Source organism: Kryptolebias marmoratus, linkage group LG6 (assembly GCF_001649575.2).
Source record: "Kryptolebias marmoratus isolate JLee-2015 linkage group LG6, ASM164957v2, whole genome shotgun sequence".
Taxonomy (NCBI): Eukaryota; Metazoa; Chordata; class Actinopteri; order Cyprinodontiformes; family Rivulidae; genus Kryptolebias; species Kryptolebias marmoratus.
This window is the reverse complement of record NC_051435.1, coordinates 29,573,654-29,588,653: the sequence shown is the minus strand read 5'-3', so window position 1 is coordinate 29,588,653 and position 15,000 is coordinate 29,573,654. Positions and strand designations below refer to the sequence as shown.

Genomic DNA, 15,000 nt, shown 5'->3' with positions numbered 1-15,000 from the left:
AATGGGTCTTTCACTTTCAGATTGATTTCTTTTGTCCTTTCCCTTTCCTGCAATGGTTTATCCAAAAGAGCATCATTTTGTCTAAACAAGTGGCAGTAAGAACACATGCCCTGGAATGACAACATTTGTTTCTTTGTAATAGGTTTAGGTATTTGTTGGATGGCTTCAACAGGCTTTGGAGTCAAAGTTTCCCCTTCCCCAGAAATAACATGACCTAAAAAAAGCCTCAGTTTGGACAAATTGCACTTTTGAAAAACTGGCCTTATGACTTTCTGCTGCCAAGTGTTGCCAAACTGCAATTGTGTCTCGCTCACATTGGTCTTTAGTGGGGCCAAAAATAGGAAAAACCATTAACATACTGCAGCAAGGCAGAGCCTAGAGTGATTTGGATTGAGTCAAGTGAAGGCTCCAGACACTAATTATGAATGATTGGGCTTTCACAATAACTCTGACAGAGGCGAGTAAAACTGTAACCCTAGCAATGCAAAACCAAAATCAAACTGTGTATTGGAATGAATGGGAACAGGACAAAAAGCATTCAAAAGGTCAACCACAGAAAAGTACTTCATTTGAAATTACCTGAGACAAAATAATGTAAGGGTTTGGGGCATTAGGGATGCTAGGCTGTATAGCATTATTCACAGCTTGAAGATCCTGAACAAAGCAGCTCTTTGTGTGGTGTCCAGAATCTTCAATCTTCTTTACAATGGAAATTGGTGTGGGCACAAGGGAGTTGGGACATGGAACAATCACACCTGCCTGTAGAAGAGACTGAAATACTGGTGTGATACCATCAATGGCTTCTTGTTTCAGGGGATATTAAGGTTTGCAGGGCCGACATTCTGAGTTTGGTTTGATCATTACAGGTTCACAAATGATAATCAGTCCTACATCATACTTGTGTTAAGCCCTCATTTTGAAAAATGACCAGATTCGCTCCACTACATCCGTCTATGACTCACGTCTCTGGAAGCCCTAGATGGGACCAGACAGTCTCATCTAGGGCTTCCAGAGACGTTTTGCTGCTTGTGAATTTGTTTTTAGCAGTAACGTATCACGTGACATAGATAAGCATTCTGACACACATCAAGAGTGAGTTACTGAGAAACAGGCACAGGGCTCCCACTGATTTGGCGTTATGGTGAGTTGTATTCTTTGTGCACTTTATATTTGTGGTGTATCTGATTTTAAAGGACATGTTTAAACATATGGAGTTAATGAGTTAACTTCGGGAGCAGGGCCTCGCCCAAAACCACACCTCTAATCATTCTGAGCAGTCTACTTATACCTCGTTCACTCATTCTACTCAGTTTGTTATGTTTTCGTCAACCCCACCCCCCTCACCCTCTTAACTATATCTACTTTTCATTTTCTCACTTCAGGTCCGTCTGGGGGGTCCAACGCTGACTCGGGGAAAAAAAATAAAATAAGAGTTTTGTTTCTTGAAGACCAAACCCCATGCAAGTCTTCACATCTCAAGCCCTTCAGCACTCTCCTCAGACAACCATTCATGCATTCTTCCTTTCATCTCCTCATCCTTTCCTCCCTTCATCTCCACATCCCTTCACCCCTTCACCCCTTCATCCCTGCATCCCTACTTCCCTTAATCTCTACATCCTCTCCTCCCTCCATCCCTCATCCCCTCATCCCTTCATCCCTTCATCATTAAAACTTTAAACTTTCATATTTTGGCGTGGTCCTTGCTAGTGAACGTCATATTGACCAGAGAACATTAGAGGGAGGAGAGGGTGTTATTCATGTTGATTATGCAAAACCAGGATGCAGCTAACAAAGCTGCGAGGACACGTTGGATTTATGTTTATTATGTTTTAAAAAATACCCCTGTTTTCATGCTGGTCTTATAATTTTATTTTGTTGTATTTATCCGCCACACCTTTAAAGGCCGGTCCGTGAAAGTACTGTCTGATAATGAACCGGTCCGTGGAGCTAAAAAGGTTGGGGACTGCTGCTCTTGATGACTCTGTCCATGAACACCACAAACCACAAATGGTGGTGTATAAAAAACAAGCATTTTCAAAATTTGTCTTTTTATTGATCAAAGTATACTGACTTATAACATTGATTTTTATACATGTATTTTATATATACATCTTTTATTTCAGCTCTGTCTAAAGAACAGTATTATGTGGCCATGTTTGGCTGCTTTAATTTATCAAGTAGGAAATTAATTTACTACAAGTCCTCACAACATCACGAAGACTTTGGATTAGTGCTTTGCAATTAATCAAATTTTCAATCTTGATTTCAATTAAGGCTTTAAACAATCATATAAACAATATATTTAAATTATTATTAGAAATATTGTGACAGGTTTTGTTTGCAAACATGCTCTGTCTGTCTGGCTAAATTAAATTCAGTTTATGTAAATAGCACCAATTCACAATAAAAGTCATCTCAGGGCACTGTACAAAAACATTTACATATTATATAAAAAACTATTTAGTAAAAGTTATCTCTCTAAGGAAACCAGCAGATTGCATTCAATCTTGACTTCATTGCAGTCTCTGATCCTGAGCAGCACATTGGTAACAGTGGAAAGGACAAACCTTCAGCAACACCAGGTTCAAGATGGGTCTGCCTTGATCAGCTTCAGTTTGAGAGGACAGGAACAGGAAAGGATGTAGTCAGTTTGTCCTCCAGCAGTCTAAGATTTATCAAAAGGGAAAGTCTTACCCCAGTATTAAAAATAGACAGGGTGTCAGCCTCATGAACAGAAACAGGAAGTTGGTTCCACAAGAAACTCCAGGAACCACAAGTAAACCTGCAGTCTGAGAGGGAAGTGCTCTGTTAGGAAAATATGGATCAATAAGATCTTTAATATAAGATGGAGCTTGGTTGATGAGAGCTTTGTATGTTAGAAATAAGACTTTAAATTTTATTCTGAATTTGACAGGGAGCCAATGGAGAGAAGCTAAAACTGGAGAAACATGATCTCTCCTCCTGACTCTCATCAGAACTCTGGCAGCAGCATTTTGGAACAACTGAAGACTTTTTAAGTCTAATTAAGAATTAGATTAGTCCATCCTAGACCTGATAATTGCATTGACCAGTTTTTCTGCATCATTTTGAGACAAGTCATGGTTTTTTGGGGGGTTTATGCTGGTGTAGATTCTCAGTCATCCAGGCCATGGTAAATTCAAAAAAGGTTAAAAAACAAAAACAACTGGACTTCTATTCTGTAGTTGAAGACGTTTCGCTTCTCATCCGAGGAGCTTTCTCAGTTCAGAAATAGAGAGTGTGGAGTTGAGCTTTTAAAGCTGAGATGTGATGTAAGCTGGATTGCTTGCAGATTGTTCTCACTCTCCTAACAATGGAGGCTCGTTAGGGTCCTTGTTTGTCTGACTCACTGATGGGCCCCTCTGGCCACATGACTGCAGGTGTTGATTGGAGTGAAACTGACTGGGAATCAGGCCTAAAGCTCCATTATATGTTTTTGAAAGCTGGAATCTGAGACCTCCTCCTCTGTTTAATGTAGGTTTCTCTCTTTTGACATAGATGGCTTCTTTTACCCCCCTCTCAAACATCTTCTTCTTCTCAGTCCAAAATATGAACATTTTGGTCCTCAGAAGAGTGTCCCTTATCCTTGAGGTGTAGGTGGACAGCTGAGTCCTGTCCAGAAGAGGTGGCTTCTGGACAGGACTCAGCTGAGATCCATCTTCATGTGAATCTGTCTTACATCACATCTCAGCTTTAAAAAGCTCAAATGCCACACTCTCTGTTTTTGGAATTGAGAAAGCTTTTCGGATGAGAAGCGAAACGTCTTCAACTACAGAATAGAAGTCCAGTTGTTTTTGTTTTTTAACCTTTTTTATATTTTGGGGGGTTGGTTTTGGTTCTGTGCTTGTTCCCTGTTGTCTTTGAATATCATACACCTCTCCTCAGTCAGTACTTTGTTTTTCTGCCATGCCCATCTCCACCTGTCAGCAATTATCAGCATTCACCTGTGCCCACATACCTCATTATCCTCAGTGCTTAAAACCCGGTCACTCTCTCCACTACTCCGCTGGTTCATTGTTCATTTGTTCTTGTCCTGTGTTCCTGGACTGTATCCTTAGGATCCTGTTTCGTTCGTTCCTGTGTTCCCATTTGTTCTCCTGCATTTAGTTTTGTTTTGCTTCGCTGCCACTTCAGCTGTTATTTTCACCTTAATAAATTAGTTTTCCTTTAGTTCTTGTCACGAGTCTGCTCTCTGGGTTCGCCTCCGTCACCACCAGTCCTGACAGAATGAACCAGCCTCCAACGAACCCAGCAGACTCGGACGCTGGGGAGTACCTCTCTCCGAAGCAGAAAGCCCAGATTCTGGCCGAGTTGAGACAGGAGCATCCGCTCAGTTTCCTTGATGGACCCCGTCTTCCGGCAATCATCTCCTTAGCGTTCCACGGCCGCTGTCGTCAGAGGAGGGCACTGCCTGCGGCAGCTTCCAAGTCTCCCCTGCCACCGGTGTCCGTTCTGCCAACCACAGCCACTCCGGTGGGTCAGCAGTCCGACACCATCACAGCTTTTCCAGTGGGTCAGCGGCTGGATGCCGCCACCACGGCTTCTCCTATGGGTCAGTGGCCAGACGCCACCTCTGCCTCTTTAGTGGATCGGCCGGATGCCACCTCTGCCTCTCCGGTGGATCGGCTAGATACACCTACTCCTACCGTGGCAGTCACCCCGTCTCTCCCGGTATCAGCCGTCTCCATGGCACTACATCCTCCAGCTTCGGCTTCACACTCTTCATTGGGTTCAAGTACAATTTCGGACTATTCTGTGTTCTCCACCCATATAATGAACTCTGAGTTTTCGCTGGCTGAGCTCATGGACATCTCCTCCTAAATCAATAGACTACTTACATTAACAGCTACAAACACCAACCCCAAACACAACCTCGCCACCTGTTTTCTCATAGAAAAAATCCTCCTGTCCCACCCAGGTCTACTCAGTCTGCCATATTACTCCAGCATCTTTTCTGTAATAACTCGGTTAAAAGGACAATTGACCAACACATCCACAGTTATTCAGCCACCTTCACCCTCACTTTTCCGGTCACCCAAGCCATCCAGTTCACCCAGTCACTCAAGCCAGCTGGATCACCCAAGTCACTCTTCTTCTCAACTTACATTTGAAAATCACATTAAGCATCTGTTTAAAATCTGTTTCTTTCATCTTCTTAATATCTCCAAAATTCGTCCGTTTCTTTCTTTTTCTGATGCTGAGACTCTCGTTCATGCATTTGTCTCCTCCAGGCTCGATTATTGCAACTCTCTGTTTGTTGGAATCCATAAAAAACATCTTCAGAAGCTCCAATACATTCAAAACAGTGCAGCCAGGATTCTTTTGAGGGCCCGCAAATCTGCCCATATTACACCTCTCCTGCATGATCTTCACTGGCTTCCTATCAACTGCAGGATTCAGTACAAAATCGCGCTCATCACCCATCAGTGTTTAAATGGGACCTCACCGGATTATTTGAAGGACCTTCTCATTCCTCATTCATCCACCAGATCTCTACGATCACAAGACTGTAACTTCCTTCACCTTCCTCGCTCCAGATTGAGGTCCATGGGAGATCGGGCTTTCGCTGTCGCTGCCCCCCGGCTCTGGAACTCTCTCCCAGATTATTTGAGAGCTCCCCAACCATTGATTGATTTTAAAAGAGGCTTGAAGACTTTTTTATTTAAGCAAGCCTATTCTGCTTCTACATGTTTTTTATGATGTTGTTTTTATCTCTGATTTTTTATCTTTGATTTTAATTTGCAATGTGTAGCACTTTGAGATTTTTGTTAATGAAAAGTGCGGTATAAATTGGATTTATTATTATTATTATTATTATTATTCTGCCTCATCTCCAGAGCCGCCTGCAGTCCCTCCAGTGCCACACTTTGTAGAGCCTTCTGTGCCTCCAGCGCCGCACTTTTCAGAGTCTGCCAAGTCAGCCAAGTCTGCCAAGTCTGCCGTGTCTGCCTCTGTGAGTGGTACCCCTCCTTCTGTTGTCTCCGTGGGGGTTGGCGACGACGACGCTCCACCTTCCCGTGCCTACGTGGAGGTCGGCGACGACGCTCCACCTTCCCGTGTCTCCATGGGGGTCAGCGACGACGACACTCCACCTTGCCGTATCTCTGAGGGGGTCGACGAAGGCGACGCCTCTCCACCTGCCAGCGTTTCCAAGGGGGGTCGACGAAGGCGACGCCTCTCCACCTGCCAGTGTTTTCAAGGGGGTCAACAAAGTCGCTCGAGTCTGTTTTACTGAGGGTCCAGGAGGACGCCTCACTCCGCCGAGGGTCCCGGACAACACCTCGCTCCGCTCCGCCAAGGGTCCGGGAGGTCACCTCACGCCAATCTGCTCCAACGAGGGTCCGGGAGGACGCCTAACTCCAGCCAGCCTCGACAAGGGTCCGGTAGGACGCCCCGCTCCAGCCTGATTCAGTCTCGTCTGTCACGACGTGGACGGCCCAGGCGCTGTCCACGTTGTGACGGGTTCCGATCAGGGCAGCCATTCCTCCCAACCACACCCCTCCAGGTCTCACTGTCATTGTCCACGTGAGCGTTGAAGACCCCCAGCAAAACAAGAGAGTCCCCAGGCACTCGCCAACGTGCCCCACCTCCAGGCCTGGCTCCAGAGTGGGGCCCCGGTGACCCGCGTCCGGACGAGGGAACACAAGCTTCAAAAGTTCAACAATCTCCTGTAAAGATGACAAAGTGACAGGCTACAACCTGTTAAATTTGTTAAAGACGGGAGAGGAGGGAACAGACTGAGGGTACATGTGAAGTGAAATTCGAGCTCTGGTGAAAGTTATCTTCTCAATATAAAAGTGAAGAAAATTCTCACAGGCAGCAGGAGAGGGTTCAATGCAGTCTCTGGGGCAATAAAAACAGAATCAATAGTTTAAATGAAACACAAAGATTGTGACAATTTGGGTAATTTCTGAAATGCATTTTCTTATAGCATCCTTTACAGTTCTATTTATAAAAGAAAATCTTTTTTTTTTCTTATCCACCATCTGACCATAGAAACAAAAGCAGCTCATATTTCAAATGAATCTTTTGTGTTTTAAAATGAAAATCAAATAAACACATTTTTAAACACATCTGTTCTTAAAAAGACAATCTAATTGCCAAATATACTCGGACCTAACATTTACAGGCTGGTAAAAAGCTTAAATCAGTTTCTAGGCTGTAAGTGCTAACACATCTATAAACATCACATCCATGCTCTACCGTGAGTCATGAGAACTATGTATCTACACAACATGTTTTTTTTCTTATGTGTGTAAACCTTTTGTCTTCTTTTTTTTTAACAGATGATATTTCGGAAGATCAGTGATGTAAAACGAGAGGAGGAGGAGAAGCTGAAGAGAAAGGATGAAGCACCTCTTAACCTCCCTCCAGACCATCCAGTTAGACGACTCTTCCAGCGGTTCCGGCAGCAAAGGGAGGCCCGACTTGCAGCCGAGCGGGTCAGTCAAGGTTTAGGTGATGTAGAGAAAGGTGTTGCTCACCTGGAACCCAGGGGTCCACAGATACTTTCCTCCACTAGTATTGTGCTTATGACCGAGAGCCCAGTCACAACCACCACTTTTTCCACATCTACAGCATCTTCTTCATCTAGGACCACCAGCCGAGTCATGCTCAATGCGTCTCTCACTCAAAATGGCAACGTGACTGGCTGTAAATCAGTGGAGCCTCACAAGGCCAAAGGCTGGGGGCGATTCAAGGAGTCTGTTGTGAAAGCTGAATCTTGGAACAGTGTGTCCAAGGCTGAGTCCATGGAAATGCTGCCTGATAGAACTACGTCTCATGATGAAATGTCACTCAAGAAAACTGATTCTTGTGATAGTGGCATTACAAAGAGTGATCTTCGTTTAGACAATGCTGGGGATGCCAGAACACCACAAGAGAGTAGTCCAGTCCAATCTGATGAAAAAAGGGTGTTTTGTCCTATACCAGAGCATAGCATTCAAATGTCTTTTATTGAACTGAAACAAGAATTAAGAGGAGACATGAAATCTCTAAACAGTCGCATAGCAGCACTTGAAACTCAGCTAGCAGAACTCCTTCAAATTCTCAAATCTAGAAAGTCATCTGAGTCCTTTCTGGAGGTCTCTCGGCCACCCTCCCCTGACTCTGACAAGGACAGCTTTTCTTAAACTGGACCTAAACTTGGTTTGAGGGAATCCATTCTGAACTTTCCATATGCCATATGGCATATGGCATAAAAGATTAGCACCTGATTACACGCAGAACAATGGCACATTTTGATTGATATTTTTGTTATTTTAAAAGTCTCTAACTGTAAAAAAGACAAATTTAATATAAAATTATTTTAACTCAAATAGTTACAGTGGACCACTTTGCTCTTTGTGGTAGGTGACAGGATTAGATCTGGTAGCATTGGCAATAAGTGGTGGTTTTGTTATTGTTGTTTCAAACAGGGCTTTAGCACTGTGATGAAGGATATATTGGAATATATCTATGCTGATCTCAAATTCATTTAAAAGTAAAGGTAGAAGTCTGGATATACCTTTAGTTTTCTGCATAACATGTCACTGCAGTGCATTATGTTTTTGGTCTTACAAGCATCAATGAAAGGCAAAACATTCTTAAGAAGAAAAGCTTATAATTTGATGACCATGGACAAAGATTTCAGCTAATATTAGATAATCTGTCAGATCTTACATGTGAACACTTCTTTAATCTTATTTGAATTGGTTTCATAAGAATGTCCACATTACAAAGAGTAAGCTTTGTTTGTGCAAATGTGAGAAGTCCTTGATAATAAAATTATTACTTATTCAATTCTGAATGAATGTAAAAGATTTAATGCTGATAAGACTAAGACCCTACCTTGTAGAAATCTTGGTTGGCAAATAGCAAAAGTGAAAGTTGTCAACTACTCAATGTTTCCCCTGATATAGCCTAATTTCAATATGCAAATAAAAGAGACTCAGTACACCTCGCTGCAAACATGGCTCAATTGTGGCTGATGCAGAATACCTTCATAGAACAAATACAATCAAGGGGAAAAAAACAGTACTCTGTCAGTTTCATGGATTAGTCAGTAAAAATTGTCTGGTCTTGACTAGATTCTATTTGTTTTTTCAAATATAATCTCAAGTGTAAGAAAACAGACAACATATTCCACCATGTTATTATCTATTAAACAAAAACAAAGCTAAAATAAAAAAGCTGTGTGTGAAAAACTACGTCTGGCCTTGCCCCTTCCACAGTCAAAAATCCTGCATTCCCTCACTCATTATTCTGGCATTTAGCAAATATAAATCATTTTGAAAACTGTAATTGACCTAAAATTGGAAAAGTTTATTCTGATTTCACATCAGACAGTGTGAAAAAAATGCATATATTTTTATATAGTGTATGTAAACTTCTGGTTTTAACTGTATGTTGAGCAATAATGCAAATGGCCATATTTGGTGAAAAATAAACATAGCATATCACAACAAGCTCTTCATACTAACTGACAGCATGGTGGTGGATGACTGATGGGTTGAGCTTGTTTTGCAGCCACAGGACTTGGACAACTTGTAGTCAACCTGATGAAAATGTGGAGGAAGGACCTTCAGAGAGCTGTGCAAAAAACCAATGTCTACAATTAACTCAATTAACTGGAGCAACATTGGAAAGAAGAGTGAGCCAAAATTCCTCCACAACCATTTGAGACTGATAATGTCCTACAGAATATATATAACCTGGTAAAGACCAGATCATTTTTATTATGCTCTGATATGTAAAACCTTTGAGCTGACAAAGGATGTACTTTTCCAATGTCTGTCACTAATAGAAAATTTCTAAAAGCTAACTGGGACAAATTTTAGTCATTAATTGCTTACACAAAAACTAAACTTATTCTGTTCTTTGAAATGCAACAGTCACATTATAGTTTCCCGAATCAGTGTTGTTTCAATAGTTTGTTTCTCTTTTATGAGGAAGGGCTCATTAGTTGCTTTTAAGGCCACATTAGATTTTGTCATTGGTTACAGTTGAAGTGAGATATTATGGCAACATTACAGATTAGCCATTTATACCGGTATTAATGGCACTCACTGCAGTAGTAGTTTGCAATAAATGACCACTTTTATATTAGAGACTTAACTTTACGGTCATGCTCACCTGTAGCCTCTAATTTTTAGGTGTTGAAATTCTTCCTTATCCCCACTGCATCTGCAGATTCATTGTCATTTTACAGCGTATTGCCTGAGGTTTTCCCCAGCGTCTCTGGGAGGTTTCTACGGAAGCGTGAAGCCAGGAGACTGTGACCACTTTTACCATCTTTGTTGTTGTTCTCAGTCAACAGAATTGACAGTAACAACCACCACAGGTTAGAGTGACTGACTGTAACAACTGTCAATAAAAAAGGTCTCTGCAAACAAACACATAGAGACAAAAGATGTTAAAATTAATGTGTTAGAAATGAATGTGTACATTTTAAGAGTTTGTGTTAGTATGAGAAAACAGTTTCACCTCAGACAATCAGAATTTTCTTTGACCTGTATCTAAGATGTGATTATGTACAGATGCAAACAAATTTGTTTGTATCCTTTCATTAAAGAATTAAATTCCCTTGAAGGTCACTGAAATAACTTGAAACTGACAAAATAATTTTAAAAATTGCTAAAATCAACAAATGAAATTCAGCCACTGCTTTTGAGTTTCAGTTCATGGAATTATTTTTAAAAATCTGTTGAAACTAACCTTAACCCCGAGAAAGGTTAGAAAGACAATTGACTATACAGACATATTAAACTAAGGTGTGTCCTGTAATTAGTATCCCAGTTGTCTTCAATTTTGTAATCAGTCAGTCTTCCTATTTAAAGCGTAAAAAGTAGTCACTGTGCGGTGTGGTGTCATGGTGTGGACTACACAAAGATGAGAAGAGAGTTGTATTCGGAGGGAAGAAAGAAAATTATTGACAAGCATGTTAAAGGTAAAGATTATAAGTCCATCTTCCAAGCAGCTTGGTGTTCCTGTGACTGCAGCTGCACATACTGCACATTAAGATTCACAGGACTATAGACAATTTCACTGGATGTATCCTAAAGATGACAAATTAAAGAGATGGGTAATACAAATGGTAACCAAAGAGCCTAGAACAACTTCTAAACAGATTAGAGGTGAACTCCAAGGTCAAAGTATATCAGAGTCAGATCACACCAGGTGCTGTTTGAGCCAAAGTGAACTTAGTGAAAGACAACTGAGAAGGACACCAAATCATGAAAAAAGTGAGTCTGGAATTTGGCAAAATGCATATTGATAAGCTGAAAACCTACTAGTTGAATATCGTTTGGACGGATGAGACAAAACTGGAGCTTTTTTGTAACAAGTCACATCAACGCTATGATCACAGACTTGAAAAAGAAGCGTACACAGAAAAGAACACTGCACTGTACCTACAGTGAAAAGCCTGGGATACATTCTGGGGCTGCTGTCCTGCATCTGTCACAGAGTGTCTTGAATATTTGCAGGGTACAATGAATTTTCAAGACTATCAAGGCATTCTGGAGCCAAATGTGCTGCCCAGTCTCTGAAAGCTTGGTCTCAGTTGCAGGTCATAGGTTCTCCAACAGGATAATGATTCAAAATACACAGCTAAAAACATGCAAGAATGGCTCAGAACAAAACACTGGACTGGAGTCTTTATCTAAATCTTATTTCAAATCTGTGGAAGGACCTAAAACTGCTATGATCTTGTGTTCTTTGTGTTTATTTTATTGAGTTGGAGTTATTTTTATTTATTGTTCCTTGTCTTTTGTTGCTTTTTGTTTTTTTTCCCCTGTGTCATTCTCTACTGCATTCCCTCAGTCAGCCTTTCCCTCATTACTAATCAGACCAACTGCATTCCCTTGTTTCTCATCTTTCCTGGTACTTCCAGTTCTCATCGTCTCATCATTCTGTCATACTGTTTACTTGCCTGCCTTTTTTCTGTGAACTCCTGGTTGTTGTTTTTTATTTTTTGTCTTTGTTGCTGCCCAGTCAACTTTTTATTTTTGTTATTAAATTACTTTATTTGTGCACCTAAGTCCAGTGTTTCATTCTGCATCCTTGGGTTTTTACTTGCCAATCCTGACCAGAACATCTAGTCTGGAGAAGGCACCCTTCAAACCTGAAACAGCTGCAACAGTTTGCTTTTGAGGAGTGGGCCAAAGTATCTGTTGTGCAGAAGTCTAATACTGAGTTACAAAAATTGCTTGTTGGCAGTGATTGTTTCAAAGGTTGTGCAATAAAATATTAAGTTAATGGTACCATCCTTTTTGTCAACTCCTGTTTTATTAGTTTTTTTTTAATAACAAAAAAAATAATAATTCTGCTAAACCAAAATTCAAAAGTGATATCTAATGTTCATTAGTTAATTAGATTTTATTTTGTCAGTTTCAAGTAATTTCAGTGACCTTTGTGGGTTTTCTGTCTTTTAAAAAAGGGTGTAAACAAATCTGTGTCTGTAAGATGCAAGTTTAGTTGTCTTCCTGTCGACCATGTGGGTCTTCAAAACAATTTTATTACCATGTTTACATTCAGATGTTACGCTAAATTTTGGCAAACCAGGATAGTAATGAGCAATATTATATTTTGCACATATCTCAATTTGAATAAGACCAGCAAACATAAAACCAAAAATAAAAAAAGCAAACATAAAACCAAAAATAAAAAAAACTTTATCTATAAACTGAACCAATAATTTAATGACACATGATGCTTTATTTGTTTTCAATAAAAAAATGTTACCTATCATTAAAACAATGCAATGACTTGAAATGTCTAAATAAGAGCTTGTCTTAACCTTTGTAAACCATACATGCTGTATAAGTGTAATAATATGCAATTATTGTCTTAAATGATAAACTTGTTGTCTGTGCTTCATTCTGTTACTCACACTTGTACCATGAGCATGTCTGAACTTTAATGTCTGTCACCACTGCATGATGCTAAGGACTGATAGCTTTTTTCCCTAAAGGATAGACTAAAACCATCTTTACTGACTATGTAATTAAACATTTCAAATACACTGTTTTTCTTCCTGCTGTCTGTCACTTGGATGTTGTGACTGTGCATGAACATGTTGAAAAAATGTCATTTTTACTATTAAGGATATGCACTGTTTTGGAAATTCATAAAGGAAAGGAAAAAAAAACAGACTGAAGAAAAAACAGTAAATAAATCATAGTAAACACAGATACACGATATCCTGTCCTCTACATGGCAAGAATTCAAATGTTTTATAGAAAAATGATATCAACTGTCAACAATAAGCAGTTTTATATTATGGTCTTTAATCTTTCCAGTTCTCTTTTTTACAATGGCCAACAGGTGCACACACATAGCAAATGGTGAAACACGTTCCAAAAGCATGAATGGTGAAAACTCCACAACAAATGCAGCAGAAAAATGCTGCAATCACAAAAAAGACAAGCAAAAACATACAATGAACAAAACAAATGCAAAGAAAAAATGCTGCATATACGGAAAAAACTAACACTAATGGTTATATGCCCTTTCCACTTTGGTTCTTCTTGGTTCCAGCTGCCATGACTGATGCCTGCCCAGCCTGTTGGGGGCTCTGGGGGGGTCTCTCCTGCTTGGTGATGGACGGTCTCTCTGCCCCCCACCCCCCACCTTCACGCACAGAGTCACAAATAATCCTGATTGTTGAAAGTCATACAAAAGGGTTACTATTACAACAATATTGTCTGACTACTCTAATTCTAGATTCAGTTTTGATTTCAAAATGTAAATTATGCAATTAGGATTTCATCTTGAAATATTCTTTTAGTAGAGCAAATCTGTCCTGGCACAAGTAGCCATCATCTCTATACTGTATTCCTTTAAATGTCATGAGAGGACACGTAAAATGTATATATTAAAAAAGCTAAATAAAAGGAGGAGGGAGCATAAAGAGGTAAGCTGCCCATTTGTTTTTTTTATGTTTCTTTCGTTTTGGAGTTTGCATCATGTATGTGATTGCAAGTGTGTTTAGCTGTTTTCTGAGCGTTTGCACCTGTCGGCCAGTGTACTTTTTGTACTTTTAAAAATTTTAAACAGACATCAAATCACTATCAACAAACAAAAGAAAGCAGCAGATGTTAGAGGTTAGTTACCACTAAGGCAAAATAAAATAATTAAATAAAAATCCTAAATCCAGACTTGGAGTGACCTCAGATTAAACAACTGTATATTAGACTATGCCAAATTGTGTATATTTCAAATATTTGTTTTTTAATCTAATAGAGGTATAAACTTAAAAACAATTACATAGTGTTAACAAGAACAAAGGTGTTTGTGTGTGTGTGCAACTTTAATGTTCGAAACATTATGACAATTCTTTTTTTGGCCATCTGATTAAATATGGTCACAGATTAGACGTTTTGCTCAAGCAGTATAGTTTTGCATTTTGATTTTTATGAAGGTGACTGAGCATGCCCCATGGGTTCTCCTGTAGCTTAGTAATATCCATCTATCCATTTTCTACCACTTATCTGTGGTCGGGTCACAAAGGTAACAGATCCAGGAGGGACACACAGCCAGACATCCCTCGTCCCCTCTACAACACTATCCTGCGTCTTCTGGGGGATCCAAAGGCATCCCCAGGCCAAAGACGATACAGCGTTCTCCAGTGAGTTCTGGGTCCACTCAGACGTCTGGGACATGCCTGGAAAACCCACAAAGGCAGGCTCCAAGAAAGCATCCTTATCCAGAGCCAGCTCCAACCATTTTGGTGCCCTATACAAGCTTACGGTCTGATTTTATCTGATAAAGCCCTGCTGAAAAACTTAGTCACTGTAACAGACAACGATGGCCAATCAGCAGGATTGATGCGGACTGCCTTGACAGAATCACACACATCTATATATGGTGTTGTTGATGGGGTGTCCACAGGCTACTAAAGAGTAACATTGAATGCTCTGCTTGTTCCTTCATCTACAAGTAAATCAAGCTATATATATATATATATATATATATATATATATATATATATATATATATATA

General features: G+C 40.2%; 1 protein-coding gene across 1 annotated transcript in view; it reads left to right on the top strand.

The window, feature by feature from the left end:
• Nucleotides 1-8,948, top strand: part of LOC108250220 (potassium voltage-gated channel subfamily H member 1) — a 119,400-nt gene extending 110,452 nt beyond the window's left edge. The window contains exon 11 of the mRNA XM_037976295.1: nt 7,305-8,948. Coding sequence (XP_037832223.1) covers nt 7,305-8,150 — 846 coding nt within the window. The 3' untranslated portion in view covers nt 8,151-8,948. The remainder of the gene's footprint in view (nt 1-7,304) is intronic.
• Nucleotides 8,949-15,000: the final 6,052 nt, after the last annotated feature.